General features: G+C 39.3%; 1 protein-coding gene across 2 annotated transcripts in view; it reads right to left on the bottom strand.

Annotated features, from left to right (window-relative positions):
- Positions 1-960: 960 nt before the first annotated feature.
- The window catches only part of LOC140195181 (lysosome membrane protein 2-like), a 56,904-nt gene continuing 41,929 nt past the window's right edge, over positions 961-15,935 (bottom strand). Inside the window, exons 9-12 of one of the 2 annotated variants that reach the window (XM_072253079.1) lie at positions 12,467-12,540; positions 5,562-5,613; positions 4,873-5,031; positions 961-2,414 (exon numbers count right to left, since the gene is read on the bottom strand). In XM_072253079.1, coding sequence (XP_072109180.1) covers positions 2,373-2,414; positions 4,873-5,031; positions 5,562-5,613; positions 12,467-12,540 — 327 coding nt within the window. In that variant the 3' untranslated portion in view covers positions 961-2,372. Of the gene's footprint in view, positions 2,418-4,872; positions 5,032-5,561; positions 5,614-12,466; positions 12,541-15,935 lie in introns of both variants that reach the window. The other variant, XM_072253078.1, reaches the window with a different exon arrangement.

The raw sequence follows: 15,935 nt of genomic DNA, 5'->3' as shown, positions 1-15,935 counted from the left end.
ATTACTTTCTCTCTCCTCTGATGGCTCACCATCCTAGTCCTCACCCACTGTGCCCAGCACTCTCCGGCCACTGAGCAACATTCCCTCAGTACCAGTTGGGCCAGACTTTTAGGCGAGGAGACTTGGTTTGAGGTTCTGGGTTCAGCTGCAGGCTGGCACAAGGCCAAGGTCAAGTGTTGGAGGGGAGGTGGTGAGCAGAAGCACAGATGAAAGAAGGGAAGTGTACAGATTGGAGAGGAGGGAGGTGACTATGGGGAGTTAAAGAGATAATGAACAAAGGAAACAGGAAAAGGGTGGGAAGAGGGACAAGAGCTTTAGTGGAAGGGCCACCTCCCACCAACTCCCCCCTCCTTCCTGTTAACTCTTGCTTACTTCACAGCAGGGTTTCAGGGACCAACCAAATTGTTTACCTGCCAACCTGAAGAGGTGGCCAATACACAGTTTCAGCACACCAGTTAAAAGACAGTTTGATATCAACAACAGTCCTACAAAATGCCAACTTTAATTTTTCCTCCCACATCTACATACAATTAAATGCTAATAATTCATATCTATTGGAAGAACTTAAGGTGACAATAAGAAATGCAAACTGGAATTGCTAATAGTTTCAACTGTAATGAGAACCAATACAAACTGTGAAGCATGTTTCTCCCCAAACAGATTGCAACTTAGTTCATTACAGTCTCAGACTAAACCAACAATACTCGCCTAATCAATCCATCATCAGCATTCTGAAGTAAAAGGAAGTGCACTTGGGAATATACACACTGCCATCCTTCAAATGCAATTTGCAGATGGGAATCCTCTTCAGTCTTCTGTGGGACAAATAATATTATAGTCCCAGAGTGTGAATTGAATGTGATATAATTTATGATTACACAAAAACTAATACATACAGTAGAAAATGGCAGTTTAAGAACCCACATTTACATATGATTTTACAAATGATTACAAAACAAATTGAATATCAGATTTATTTCTGTTTTGTCAGTACATTGAAATAGACAGACATTCTGCACTACCAAATATGGCCCAGCAGTTACATAAAATGCAAGACAAGGAATGAGTGTTGTGTTTATTTCTAAAAACTTATTCTTTATATAAAAAAAACTATACAGGAGTCCATTATTTGGTAATGAGTGCAAACACAGTGTACAGCTGTAAGAAAGCAAAGGCTCATCAGTAGACTTGAGAGACTGCTTTCCTGGAAATTATACTTCTGGTGCTACTTAGTTGTATATCTTTAGCATGAAGCCAGACACAAGTGAGTGAACAGATTCTAACAGCCATTCCAGATGACAAAATTATTAGGAGGGCCTAGCTTGATTATAAATTACACGTGAATCACCAGCTGATTGCTAAGTTATTAAGTTGAGGATTAAAACTGAACCTCTGTATTACTTTGTACATCAATTTCTAGTATATCAAAGACAACATTTTCTGCCTTACCTAAAGCAAATTTCATACTGATCTACAGTCCTATCTCTGGATTCGAGAGCACATCATTAAAAGGATGGCTAAAGAGTAAAGGTAACTTCCTTCAAACTCATTTCATTAAGTTTTGCATGACTTTGGCAACAAAGGGCAGCTCGAATACATTTAAAGGAACTAAGTACACAACAATATTCACTATGAACTCATCAGAAGGGGATTTTTTAAAAAATATGAAGACTCATATTCAACCAATTTATGAGAGTGCTGGAGTAACTTTGGGATTTGCATCCACGCACAAAGCAACGCCATTTAACCGCAACCATTTAACTTGTCAGGTTTCATCTTAAAAATGAATGTGTGCAAATTCAGAATAAAGTGCAAGCAAGGAGGTGTGAGGGAGGGCAAGAAGTGTTGGCTAGAAAAAGAAAATAACAGCTCACCAACAAACCAGCTTTCTTGGAATAAAAAAGTCACCCAAGATCAGTGCCTATTTTCTACAGTGGAGTTAAAATTGCTTAATTACACATATATCAATATATACAGAATGCAAGTTGCTTAGAAATCCCACAGAGTAACATTGATACTATCGCAAGTGATGAAGGCTAAAAGGCTTAGCTACAAAAGGTTGCTCTGTCTCTAGAGAAGTTAGCTTCGGCAGTGAATGTTGCAAGACTGAGTTGCCTTGTCTCCTTTAAAGTCATGATTGCATCATTATTGAAGTTTTAAAACTCCATTTTGTTAGCTAGAAGTAGCATTATCTATCCTCAACCCACAATTTTGCAAGTTTAAATCAAGAATAATTAACACTCGGTTACATGAAATTTCATGCACCAGACTGTGCTAAATTGTGGAACTCCAGAAGATGCAAAAAGGAACTCAAGACAAGCATATATTAGTTGCTTTGCCGTTTTTGATCACAGCTGCAGGTGTTGACATACTCATGACGAATTCAGCAGAGGTGCTCTTTCTGCTTCTGATCCCTGCTTAAAAACAAATATACCACTTCATTACTAAAACACAGAAATGGCTGAATTAAGCAAAATAAACATTTGGTTTCATGTGCAACTATGGTCATTGTTCACAGAACAAAACAGTGGAAGGGATTATTTTAAACAGGCAGCGTGACAACCCCAGAGGTTTCAAACCTTTTGGGCTTTCAAACTACCAGAGGTTTTTAAAATGTTGAATGCTACTTAGAGGATCAAACTATTTGCTCAATTGACTAGATTAGGGTTAAAATACCTTCACCTTAGAAAACCCAATGTTCAACATACAGCATACTTTAATGTTACATACAGCAGAATATAACAGGATTCTATTGTTGCCACATGACACTTCCATTGAATAAAATCAAGCCAACAGATGTAGACCTAACTCTAGAATTCAAAGTACATACAGTAGATTTAGGCTACCTAAGGTGCCAACCAAATAAAAGGTCTCAGGCCAAGGAATCAACTGTTCATTTCCCTCCATAAATCATGCCTGACCCACTGAGCTCTTCCATTGTTTTGTCTAACCAAATATACTACTCAAATTTAGTAGAGCAATAAGAATAAATTTGCTTATGCTTATTTTTAAATCATAGGATTACTTAGTTCACTTCCTTAACCAAAACTCCCTCTGCCATCTATATTAACGGTTGGATGAGAATGTGGCTGACATAATTAGCAAGTTAGTGAATAACGCCAAAATTCTTGGCATAGTGGAGGTGAAGGTTTTCTAAGATTACAACAGGATCTAGATTATCTGGAAAAATGGGCAAATGGGACTTAACTCTGACAAAAACAAGGCATTGCATTTTGGGAAGTTAAACTCAGCAGGACGTGTACACAGTTCTCTGAAAGTGGCGACTCAGGTAGACAGGTGGTGAAGGCAGCATTTGGCAAGCTTGCCTTCATTGGTCAGCGAACGGAGTACAAGAGTTGGGATGTCATGTTGCAACTGCACAAGTTGATGATGAGACTCTACTTGGGAGTATTGTCTACAGTTCTGGTCACTTCACTATTGGAAATACCATCTAATAGCAAACATTCTGCCAATTGGTCAGGCCCACAATGCACTGCAGCTGAAGTTGGATAGCAATAGGCCACAGTAGGAATTTTCCTAACACGTGTTCATTATTTCAACTTTATCCAATTAATTGAAGCATCACCTGATTGAGCAATAATATATATTTACTAACAAACTTAAGTTTTATATTTTACATAACATTTGATTTAGCACCAAGGATAATAATCACACATGGAATGTCAGGAATTCTTAATAAATTATCAGGAGTACAATGAGTATGGCTCTTGATTTAAAAAATTAAGGTGTAGAATCAGTTCAGAGAAAGTCACATTCCATGGTAATTTTGACCAGAAGTCATCATTGAGTAAAGATTTAATGAGAATAATTATGGAGCAATAAAAATGGATGAGTCCTGTTGCTCCTGAGTATTCATTGTAACTATTAATAGAAGTATAACAGAAAGATTGAAATAAATGAAGCATTTTAGAAACCTGCTCAAAATTATTAAACTTAAGACTATTGGAAAATAACATTTCTAAATAGTATTGTTTGCAATCATTTACCATCCAAATACTGAAGTGTACGCCAGGTTTGCAAGGACATATCATACAATGTCATGTGTTCTTGTGACTGTCAGCTGGTGTAAGATGTTTCCTGTGAAAACATCTCACTGCTCTTGGGTTGTAAAGAAAAAAAAATCATTCACTGCTGCATTTAGCAGTAAAGATAATCATTATGCATCTTTTATCATGGGTGGGTTTAAAGAATTGAGGAGCTGCACTGTCAACAAAAAACTTCATGCATGCCATCTTGGGCATTCCTGCCGTAGGTTTACCAGTCTGAATTTATACTAGTCTGGATTGCAGTTAGTTTAAGGGAAATCTGACTAGAGTGGCTCCTGAGATTGAAGTTTTCAGGTTAATGACTGCTCATCAGATGTTGACCATTGTCTTCTCCACAAATGCTACTCATGTTTTCGCCTTCATTACCTGGACGAAAGGAGTGGTCCTGCGAAGATTTGTTGAGCAGATTGGGCCTATGGAGTCTAAAGATGGCATTTTAAAAAGATACAGGATTTTAAGGGGTTTATACATGGTGGATGCAGAGAGGGAGCTTCCCATTGTGGAAATCGAGAACTAGGAAGCATGGTTTCAGATGCAAGACTGAGTTGAGGAGAAATTTCCTTTCTCAGTGCATTGTGAATCTTTGGAATTTCTATTCCAGAAAATTATGGTGGCAGTGCTACTGGATATATTCAAGGCCGAGACAATTCTTTAGGGCAGTTGAAGGTAATGAAGAACATGCAGGAGAATCAAAGTTGAGCCCAACATTAAATCAGCTATGAACTTATTGAATGGCAAAGACTGCTCACATGGCCTAATCCTGTTTTTTTTATATATAATATAAAAAAGACAATGCAACACCAACCTCCTTGTCCTCATTACGACTAGTGCATGCGAGTATGATGAAGATCAATCCAAAGAATAGTCCCAGACCCATCATCATAAACGGAATCGCAGTTGTCACTTCTGTCAGCAGGAGCATGGACTTCACCTTGTAAGCTGACACATCATCAATCAAAACACTCTGCAGCAGTTAAGAGTGCAAAGGGAAAGAATTGCATGGATGAGATGTAACCAGGTAACGCAACCACGACACACTCCTGAACAGATCAAAACCCTTCGTCCTATTACTTTTCCCTGTCACCATCCAGAGATTCAAACTGTCATTCCAAATGAAGCAGTGAGATACACCCACACACCTTCCAGTCTAGTATATTCACCAAATCTGACAAATTCAGGTAACTCATCTGGGTTTGTATCAGAGCTGGCCTTTTCCTATTGATAGTCATCTGTTATTTTAGCTCAGTTTTTCTCTTTCCATTCACATAATCCAACCTGCCGGGGGAATCCTAACAGCCCTGACCCTTACAAAAAGAAGTTGCATCCTCACTTTAACTACACCAACAACTTTTTTTTTTCTTTTTCAAAAAAATTTTCTCCATCCCCAACTGGCCCCTGTTGATCACATGACCTCTACAATTTGCACACTGGCAACCCTATACCAAATGCTGACCTGAAATTGCTTGTATTAAAGATGCAGGTACTTGGTCTCACCTCATTTAGATACATCACAGGAAAGATCAGTGACTGGATATTTTCAGTCTGACTGTGGAAATAAAACAAATAGATTAGTCATGAATTTGCAGACATTACTCTTCAGCCTCTATGCCAAGTTTCTCAAATCCTTCTTTGCCTACTTTTCCACCACCTTCTGATGAAATTCACCAAGGACCGTGCTGCAACCACCAAGTACTATGTATAGAGGTGCCAGCGGTACAAGTTTAGCCGAACATAATTTGCTTGTAATTTACTTCAAATGCAAAGTTCAGATTTATATTGCAACAAATAGGTAGTGAAACTAGTGTAAAAATTGGCACTTAAATGCTGGCAATACCAGCAAAATTCAAGGTCCGAAGAGCTCTGGATTTTCTACTTAAAAACCAGCAGGTGCACTTGGAATTGTTGATTTTTGAACTACATAATTACACAGAGGTTCACAACATGAAAACCAAGGCTGAAGCCGTGAACTTACACATAGCTGACTGATTCTAATCCAAAGGTAGTTGCTCAGAACTTGGCGGAGGTCAGCAAGAGAGCACAAACTTCCACAGAGTTTCTAGATCTTCACTTGGAAAGTCTAAATACTGATTTCCCAGAGGACCCATTTAATTTAATGGGATGTGGCAGACATGTGTAAAAATGTATTAATAGGCATCCGTTAGTCTCGTGAGACCATGGATTTGAACCTTGGAAGGTTTCCGGGGTGCAGGCCTGGGCAAGGTTGTATGGAAGACCAGCAATTGCCCATGCTGCAAGTCTCCCCTCTCCACGCCACCAATGTTGTCCAAGGGAAGGGCATTAGGACCCATACAGCTTGGCACCGGTGTCGTCGCAGAGCACTGTGTGATTAAGTGCCTTGCTCAAGGACACAACACGCTGCCTCAGCTGAGGCTCGAACTAGCGACCTTCAAATCACTAGACGAACGCCTTAAACACTTGGCCACGCGCCAACACTAAAAATGTATAACTAAATGATATTAATTTTTAATTCAACTTTTTAAAAGTATATTTTTAATTATTATTAGCATCGAATGTTTCTGAATATTGACAATCAATCACCTTAACAGCTTTAACTGTTGGTAAATTTGGAGATGTAGCTCAACACGTAGCTTTGCTGAGGACAGGCTGTCAGTCTTGATTAAAAAATGTAATTTGTTGTGAAGGGACCTGGGATAAACTGGGTTCCGAGGGTCCCTCTCCGGTAAGAATAGACTTCAAGAATGGGCACTGGCAAATTTGGGCAGAGTATCCAGAATAATGGAAAACTATCAACATAAGAGAGACTGCAGATGCTGGAAATCCAAAGCCATATAAAACGCTGCAGGTTTCAAACTCTCTGAACCCTTTTCCCCCATGGACTAAATTGTTTTTATAACAGGAGGTTTCTTAGGAATGGAATGATGGTTATAACAGAAGGACTCGTACCGAACACTATAAACAAAGTCTGAAGGTGCTGGAGAAACTCAGGTCAGGTAGCACCTGTGGAAAAGAGTAAACAGTTGACATTTCAGGCAGAGACCCTTCTTCAGGACTGAGAAGGAAGGGGGAAGATGACAGAATAAAAAGGTTGGGGGGGGGGAGAATAGGTGATAGGTGAAGCCAGGTGGGAGGGAAAGGTCAAAGGCTGGAGAAGAAGGAATCTGAGAGGAGAGTGGACCATAGGAGAAAGAGGAGGGGGAGGGGGGAGGGGACCCAAAGGGAAGTAATAGGGCCGTCTGAGTAGGGAATGGGGGAGGGAAATCATTCACCAGGAGAATCGAATATTTATACCGTCAGCTCAGAGGCTACCCAGACGGAGTACAAGGTGTCGCTCCTCCACCCAGAGGGTGGCCTCATCTTGGCACAAGAATGAGCCACGGACCGACACATCGGAACAGAAATGGGAATCTGAATGGAAAATTGTATTGTCCATAAAATAAGGTAAGATAATCAGAAATTGATTTTTTTTCTTGAAAAGATGTTCATAATGTCACTTAACTACCCTGATCTGAAGTTTGTAGATAGATGGGTTGGTATTGAGCAGGGAACCATACAGTAACTTTGAGGTCAGACTCCCAATGGCCTGAAATCTGTGCCAACAACAGCAAAGCAGCTGACATTCACATCATTACTCTGACGCCAACAGCCAGGATACGCACTCCCAGAAGTTTTGAGACTAACAAGGGAGTGTGAATTTAAGACTAATTGCATCTTAATGAAGAAATTAACAAGTGACAAATCTTAGAATAGTTAAACAAGACCTTAGTCAGACTCCACTTGGAGTAGTGTGCTACTGTGCTCAGTTCTGGTCACCTCATTACAGGAAGGATGTAGTTACTATAGAGAGTGCAGAGGAGATTTACAAGGATGTTGCCTGGATTGGGGAGCATGCCTTATGAGAATAGGTTGAGTGAACTCGGCCTTTTCTCCTTGGAGCGACAGAGGATGAGAGGTGACCTGATAGAGGTGTACAAGATAATGAGAGGCATTGATCGCGTGGATAGTCAGAGGCTTCACACCCCCCCCCAACCGATCCAAGGGCTGAAATGGCTAACAAGAGGGGGCATAGTTTTAAGGTGCTTGGAAGTAGGTACAAGGGGGATGTCAGAGGTAATTTTTTCACACACTCAGTGGTGGGTGTGCAGAATGCACTGCCAGCGAAGGTGGTAGAGGCAGATACAAGTGTTTTTTTTAAAAAGAGACTCTTAGATAGGTACATGGAGCTTAGAAAAATATAGGGCCATGCGGTAGGGCAATTCTAGGCAGTTTCTAGAGTACGTTACATGGTCAGCACAACATCGTGGGCCAAAGGGCCTGTAATGTGCTGTAGTTTCTATTTTTCTATCAGAAGTTTTCCTCAAAGGAGAGGCAGATTTCAATGGAATTAAGAAAAATAATGAACTGATAGTGTGAAACAAACAAAAAGCAAGGACTTAAAAACAATATTATGAGGGGAAATTACAAGCTGGGGGTAGAAGGGAATTTAACTGATGTCAAACACAGTCTTATAATCTTTAAAGCTATAGGAATGGAACATCTTGTACCATGCCGGAGATTCTGGAGTGATTCTTCCTCTTTAGTTGAACGCAGCTCAGTGCAGACATGGTCAATGTGAGCAAGCCCATTGAGGGGTCCATGAATATCAGGAAAGGCGACATATTAGAGAAGACCATGCTTCAAGTATGGACTCTGAGAGGAGGAAGCTGTCGCAGGTAGAAAGGGTTCTGGAGGGGTGAACAGCAACCTGGCAGAATCAGCCATCTCTACTGCTCTTTTCACAAAGACACATTGACACCTACTGACAAGCTGGGCACAAGAACTGAGGATTGGAGTATGAGGCAGCCCTCGTTTTTTTTTTTGAAATTTCAAGTGTGAGCATCAATAGCAATTAGGTTTTGGTAGTAGGGATTAGGGTTACAGACAAAATCTGTACAAACTACAGAATTAACTGAACGTTGCTTCCAGGGCAATGGCTGATTATCCTGTATTACTGGAATGAGGGAAAACAGATAAGGAACTTCCATCTGGAGTAAGTCACTTCCATGGGTTTCCATCACCCCGCCACAGCACTCCAAATCGGAAGTTAACTGTGGGAGGAAAAGGATGTTCTCATGTCATTTACCCACCACCTACTGTAGCGCCCTCTAGTTACCATCTTTTGCCATTGCAAACGGCTCCCCTCATTTACTTGATCAGAATCACTCAACAATCTGAACGTGTTCAACATCAGTACCTGCAGTACTCACTCTGAGCAAGCACACAGTACGGGCAGGAGCCCAGTTGTACAGTTGTGGTCACATTACAGAAAAGATGCAACGGGATGTAAAGGAGTTGCTGAGCATGTAGCCAGGACTGGAGAATTTCAGTGATGAGGAGAGGATTGGATTGTCTTAGGTTATATTCTTTGGGCAACTAAGACAGAGAAGATTTAATGAAGATGAATGGAATTAAGGGACTTCTTAGCTTGGTTAGTTATAGTATTTCAAGTTTTCATCCAGTACTTTTCCTATGATGAGGGGTTTATTCTATTTGGCAGCAAGTTCCAGATTCCCACAAGTTACAAAATATGATTTTCCTCAACACCCCTCTAAACCTTCTACCAATCTACTTAAATTGATGCCCCTCGTTATAGGCCTCTGAGAAATGGGTCTTTCTTAATTCAATCCAACTGTCAAACATATTGATTACAATAATTTAACCCCTCAAGATTGTTCTCCCATTTAATGGGATAAAGACTGAAGAGGGACCCGTTTATTCACCTTTTTCCTGCAACAAATACCATCTTTCCCCTTTCTCCAACATCCAAACATCCCGGATAATATTTTCAAACCTTTGCAAAACACTCAATCTTCTCTGCACTTTGCTGCATCCTTCCAATCAGAAGGTGCTTAGATATCCAGCTGAATTAATATACATGAACTAGAAAGACTTTCCTGCCCTTATTATCTCAGCAAACAAAGTTAAAACTTACACACATTTTAACCACTTTATTGAACTTCCCTTCCACCTTTAAGGATCAATGATCCTGTTTACTTGGTGTTTTTTTAAAAAAACTGTAGACTCTCTTTGCTGTTTGTCCACCTCAGATTCTTCATCACAATTCCTGAACTTTCCTACTTGCCAACCAAGACAATATACACATAATAAATATTTAATATACATTTCCAAGTAGCTAGCATGTAATGAACTTTCCATTTGCTATTACAGTGACTCCATCTGTAAGAATACCTCCATACTCACTATTGGTGACGAATCGGAGGAATGAGTGCAAGGAGTGGAGCAAAATGTAGAGAACTCTAGGAAGCTATAGAAGTGGTTTAATTGACCTACAAATCTTTTAAAAATTGTTATATTTTGGATCAGAGATGGTGCAAGTGGGAAGGAAGAGGGGGAGGGTTGATGCTTGAGCGATGGGAGGGGTTCTGGTATTTCTATCACTCATTCTATGGGGTGTCTTGTTTTCTGGATGTCCGAGTAAGAATTTCAGGTTGCATACCATTATATGTTCTCTAATATTAAATTGAACTATTTAAACCATTTTAGATACTCCAAAGCTAAAGAACTTACGGAAATTCTTTCAGTTTAATTGTATATAAGTTGTGAGCAAACGAAACCAGCCAGACCAAAACTAAGATTTCATTAACGATCCACACTGAGTGTTTGATATACAGCCATTAAATCAACTATTAACTCTGATCCTAAGTGCACTATGTATTATGAAACATGGGGCAGGCAAATTCTCTTGGACATTTAGAGTGTCTTGGCATTACAACAGTGCTTTCACTTTAATGGGAAAAGTGCCTGTATTTGTTAAATTAACTTGGAGTGTTGTGTTCAGTTCTGGTCACTTCATTACAGAAAGGATGTGGAAGCCTTAGAGAGGGCACAAAGATGATTTACCAGGATGCTGCCTGGATTAAAGAGGATGTCTTATGTCTTAGGTTGAGCGAGATAGGGCTTTTTCCCTTTGGAACAGAGGATGAACAATGATGATAGAAGTGAACAAGATGATAAGAGTAGATAGCGAGAAGCAATTTTTCCATTTCTTGTGGGCAATCACAGTAAATGCAAGAAAAACAATAGAACCAATGAAAGACCACCCCAGCAGGACGGACAACAACCAATGTGAAAAATAAACTCCACAAATTCAAAAAGAGAAAACAAAATAATAAACAATAAATAAATAAATATCAAGAACATGAGATGAAGAGGTCCTTGAAATGATTCCATAGATTATGGAAACAGTTCAGTGATGCGGGGGGGGGGGGGGTGTGAAGTTAAGTGAAGTTATCCCCTCTGGTTCAAGAGTACATTGTAAAAGGATTTTTGTAAAGGATTGTAAAAAAAAAAAGCAAGGTTGTAGAAGCATTTGAAGGTTCGTCTGAAGAATTGGTCTGTATAGATGTACCTATTACAAGGGACCTTTTAATTAATGCTGCCAACTATTCTGAACTTTATAACACATTTGACTCCTATCAACTCATGGCCAATGAAATGATCTGAGGAACTAGTCACAGGTCATTTCTTACATAATTACATCCTTTAGATAAACAGTCCTCCAAATTTCTCCAGCAGCTTTGACTCTGCTCATAGAACAGTACCACAAAGGAACAGGTCCTTCAGCCCATTGTGGCGAATCAACTAAAAAGTAAAGAAAAAAATCTAATCCCTCCTACCTACGCAATGTCCATATCCCTCTCTCTTCCTCTCATACACTCACCTTTTACATCCATCCTCTGCCCCTATTCACTGCAAATGGCAGAGCCCTCAATTCAACAGACTCTTTCCTCATCTTCTATACTGACTGCAAGCAAAAAACACTTAGACAATACATGTTCCTCACCCTCCAACTATCTGTTAGATGTGACAGTTCACCACCCTGACCTCAGTAATAGCTTGTGGGTCAAGTTCCACTCTGGCAACAGAACCAAACAAAAATCTAAATTAGCATTCCAATGCAATACTGTGAGAGAGTTTTGCACAAGTGCTACCTTTCAAAACAAAAAAAGAAAAGGAAGATGGTGGCCCAAGAGCAAAGGTAATACATTGGTAACAAGGCTGGCTGTTATGATCTGCTGAAGATTTCAGTCCATAACAAAAATTGTCTTAAAATAAGCTTCTACTTCTCCAAAGCTTTGGTGAACATATTGAAGGAAAAACAAACTTCACAACCCAGAACACATTTGAACTGGACAGAGACGATCCTCAAGTTAACTTCAATTACAAATTCATTGAAACACAATAAGTGATACTTCAAATTTAAGAATCAAAAGCTTTCAAAAGCACTGAACTTTAGTGTACAAATTTTTTGTTTCTTCAAGAACAGAATTCACAGAAGCAGAAATATTTTTGACTGCAATCCCCCCCCCCCAAACACCCATTGAACCAGCATGCTGGATAACATTTCAAAATTTACTTACTGAAATCCTGTTACTTGTTCAATATAAACATTGACCTGAACTCGTTTTGCTGCCCTTACGAGGAGTCCTGTAAGCTACACAATAAAAGTAGTAATAAATGACATGTAGATCACATCTATGCAGAAATGAAGTTTTAGTTCAAATTATATTAACAATCTCTTTACTATCCATACCCAGCTTTGTGCAAATGGAGGTTCATGTCTACGCCATTTTGCTTTTCTGTCTTCCATACTGTCAACACTGGTTAATTCCTCCATCTCCCCCCCCCCCCACCAACAATTTTATTTTACTGTTTAACAAACCATTTGGCTCCCAACATTTACTTTTAATCCCTCACATTTTGATTCACAGATAAGACAGCTCCCCGGGCACATAACCCATTAGGAAGTGCCAATATCAGCCACAACAGAATCAAGTTCAGAATGACTAGAATGATCAGAGTCAGAATTTTTAAAAGTTAGTGGACACTTTTCAAACTTTGATCTGAAGATTCAGGATATGCATAAATCCTTTAAGTGGTTTAATAGGTTTGTTTATTAAACAGTTAGCTTTTGATATATTCATGTTACAAACTTGGCAAGACTGGGCAAAAAGAAAAACCCATGAAACCCCTCAAAGTAATATACCCATTATCTGGTCCAATATCCTATACCCAACGTATCTAAACACTGTCATTCCAACTATTTGGTGCAAACAGCATTTAAACTATGCATTTGTATACCGTGTATTGTATGGTACAAACACCAAGGGAGCTCCCCGGCAAACAGGACAACTCTAGAACAATTCCAGCAGGGCTGGCCTTCATTCTATACTCTATTATATTTTCTAATCCATTCCAGTGTTTCCTGAAGTTAAAAAAATATTAGATGCAAGCTAAAAATGGAGAAGCAACCAACTCTGGTGTTGCAAAGCTTCTTACAGCAGATTGCTGGAGGAAGTAGTCAGTCTCCTGCTTTAAAAATCATTTTATATTGTTAGCAAAATGCCAGAGTAAAAACACCACTCCCATGCAAATTAACTCATTTACAAAGCACAATGTTGGCATGCTTAGTGATTTGCTCATACACACACATCTTTCCGTGAAAAGACTATTCTATTTTTTTCTCATAAGCTGTGTGAGATATTTCAAAACTCATTACAGGTAATCATCTATTTCCTGCAACATCAATACTTATTGAAACACCTATGTGTTTATTCAAACAAACCACAAAATCTTGAGATATGTTTTTTTTTAAGAAAAGGGGATACAGCAATGCTAGATGGTGGGACTAAAATGGGAAGGAAAAAAATCCTCAAAATTATGAAAGAAGCAATTGTTCAACTTCAATCACGTTTCTCACGATAAATGAAATCAGACTGGGAACCGGAAATAATGTAGGAATTTCCCAATTAATGATAATAATAAATCTTCATTTACAAAAGAAAGTTTAGAAGTAAAAGCTCCAAAATCCATAGGAAATGATCATTTTAAGTTCTACTGTGTAGACTCCCCAAATCTAAGAGTGTGAGGAGACCAGCTGAACCCCAAAATATCAAGCGTTACAGCACTACACCCACTGCAGCTGCAGGGCACAATTCAAGCCACAGAGCAACAAGGTAATCAGACAGGGGAGAAAAAGCATTCAGTCTTAAACACAAGTTTCTTGGAAGAATGACAACAGATCAGAAGCATGTTAGGAAAATAAATTGTACATTCATGGTGAGAGAATAGTATTCAAGCCACAGGAGCACAAAGAACAAGATGGTGTTACACTTCACCAATTCAGGCCTCCTTTTTGACACCAAAATTAGATCTGCACATGGTTTTCAAACCAGTGTTTTAATTAGAAATTAAATAATATTGTGAAAACTTAAGGCACAAATATTTGCTTTATAATAAACCAGCTGATCTTAACAAAAAGCAGCAAATTCTCAGATGAGAATTGAAATTTGTATATAAGCCTATGTATCAACCATTGTAGGTGTTTATACCCTAATTTGTTCATGCTTGCTCCTGCCCACAGACATTTTTCTTAACAACTAATTCCATTACTTAGCCTAATAGGTTAGATTTACCACAGTACATAATTATCTATTTAAATGTTTATTTTCCTTTTATATCATCTCAATGTGTACTTAAGAATGTATAAATAATTGTAGTTTTATACATATAAAAAAATGGAAAAGGTTATATGTGTGAAAAAAGTACATGATATTTGTGAATTCCTTATCCAAATAAAAATAAAATTAAAAAAAAAGAGAATTGAAATTTGACACGAATTAGAAACCCAGTGCAGGGGCCGGGTCTAATTAGCCCATTAACAAATAGAATGACAATAGAGACATTAATGTTTACAAACAGCAATTCTGGAGTTTAGTATGGCTCTTGAGTTGAGAGCTCGGTTGGGTTCAGGTGACTAGGCTGGGATATACTTGAAGTCATAGTATATACACAATGTGTTGAAAGCACATCTGGAAGAAATAGTATTTGAGAGGCAGGGAAATGGGGCGCAATGGTGGTAGTTTGTGAAGACACAGTTTAATTTTCTTTCCTTCACTCGCATCAACTTTCAAGAGGTCTATAACCTTGTTGTGATCTGGTGGCTTGTGTACCTCAATGACCTGAAGAGCTGTGTTGGCCGGAGTCAGGGCTTTATGCTTTGGCTCTTGGTAGGGTCACCCACGCCACACAGGTCAAAGAGTAGAGAATGGACAAAGAGTGAGGCACTGGTCCTCTGGGTTTGGGGGTTCATCTCAGGGCTAACAACCCTGTCTGGTAAAACAAAATTGTTATGGAAACAGTCGTGGAGAATCCTTTACATCTGAGTGCAACGATATTCCCCTGAATCTCTACTCAGGGCTTGCACGACTGACAGTAGTGAAAACCAAGAGGAAGCTATGACATGAAGAAAACCCTGCACACCACCAGAGATGGAGGACCTTCATTGCTGCCCTAAACGCCAGCAGCATAATAGTAACCACATCAGCCTATCTTTCCCCTTCTATATCCTGCTGTTCCATTAGCCAAGGGAAATGAGGACAATTCTGAAAACTATAGATCAGCCGGTCTCATGTTATTGGTAGGGAAGTTATTGTTGAGGGACTTGGGGATAGGATTTGTCAGCATTTGGAAAACTAAGGCCCAATAAGCACAGTCAGCACGACTTTGTGTGGGGCAAGTCATGTCTTGTTAACTTGATTTGAGCTTTGGAAGAGTTAAGGAATGTGATTGATTGAGGAAAGAGCTGTAGACATTGTCCACGTGGATCTTAGTACGGCATTCAGCATGGCCCCTCATGGGAGACTCAACCAGAAGATCAAGATGTACGGAATCCACAGTGAATGAGACGTTTGGATGCAGAATTGGTTTGTCCATAGAAGACAGTGGGTAGTGATCGAAGGGACAGCTGGACAAGTGCCTTTGACTATGATTCGTGGTGTTCTGGAGGGATTTGTACTAGAACCTCCGCTATTTGCAAATATGTAAATG

The sequence above is a fragment of the Mobula birostris genome, chromosome 3 (genome assembly GCF_030028105.1).
Source record: "Mobula birostris isolate sMobBir1 chromosome 3, sMobBir1.hap1, whole genome shotgun sequence".
NCBI lineage: Eukaryota > Metazoa > Chordata > Chondrichthyes > Myliobatiformes > Myliobatidae > Mobula > Mobula birostris.
Note: the sequence above shows the minus strand (reverse complement) of the source record. Positions and strands in the feature narration are given on the sequence as shown.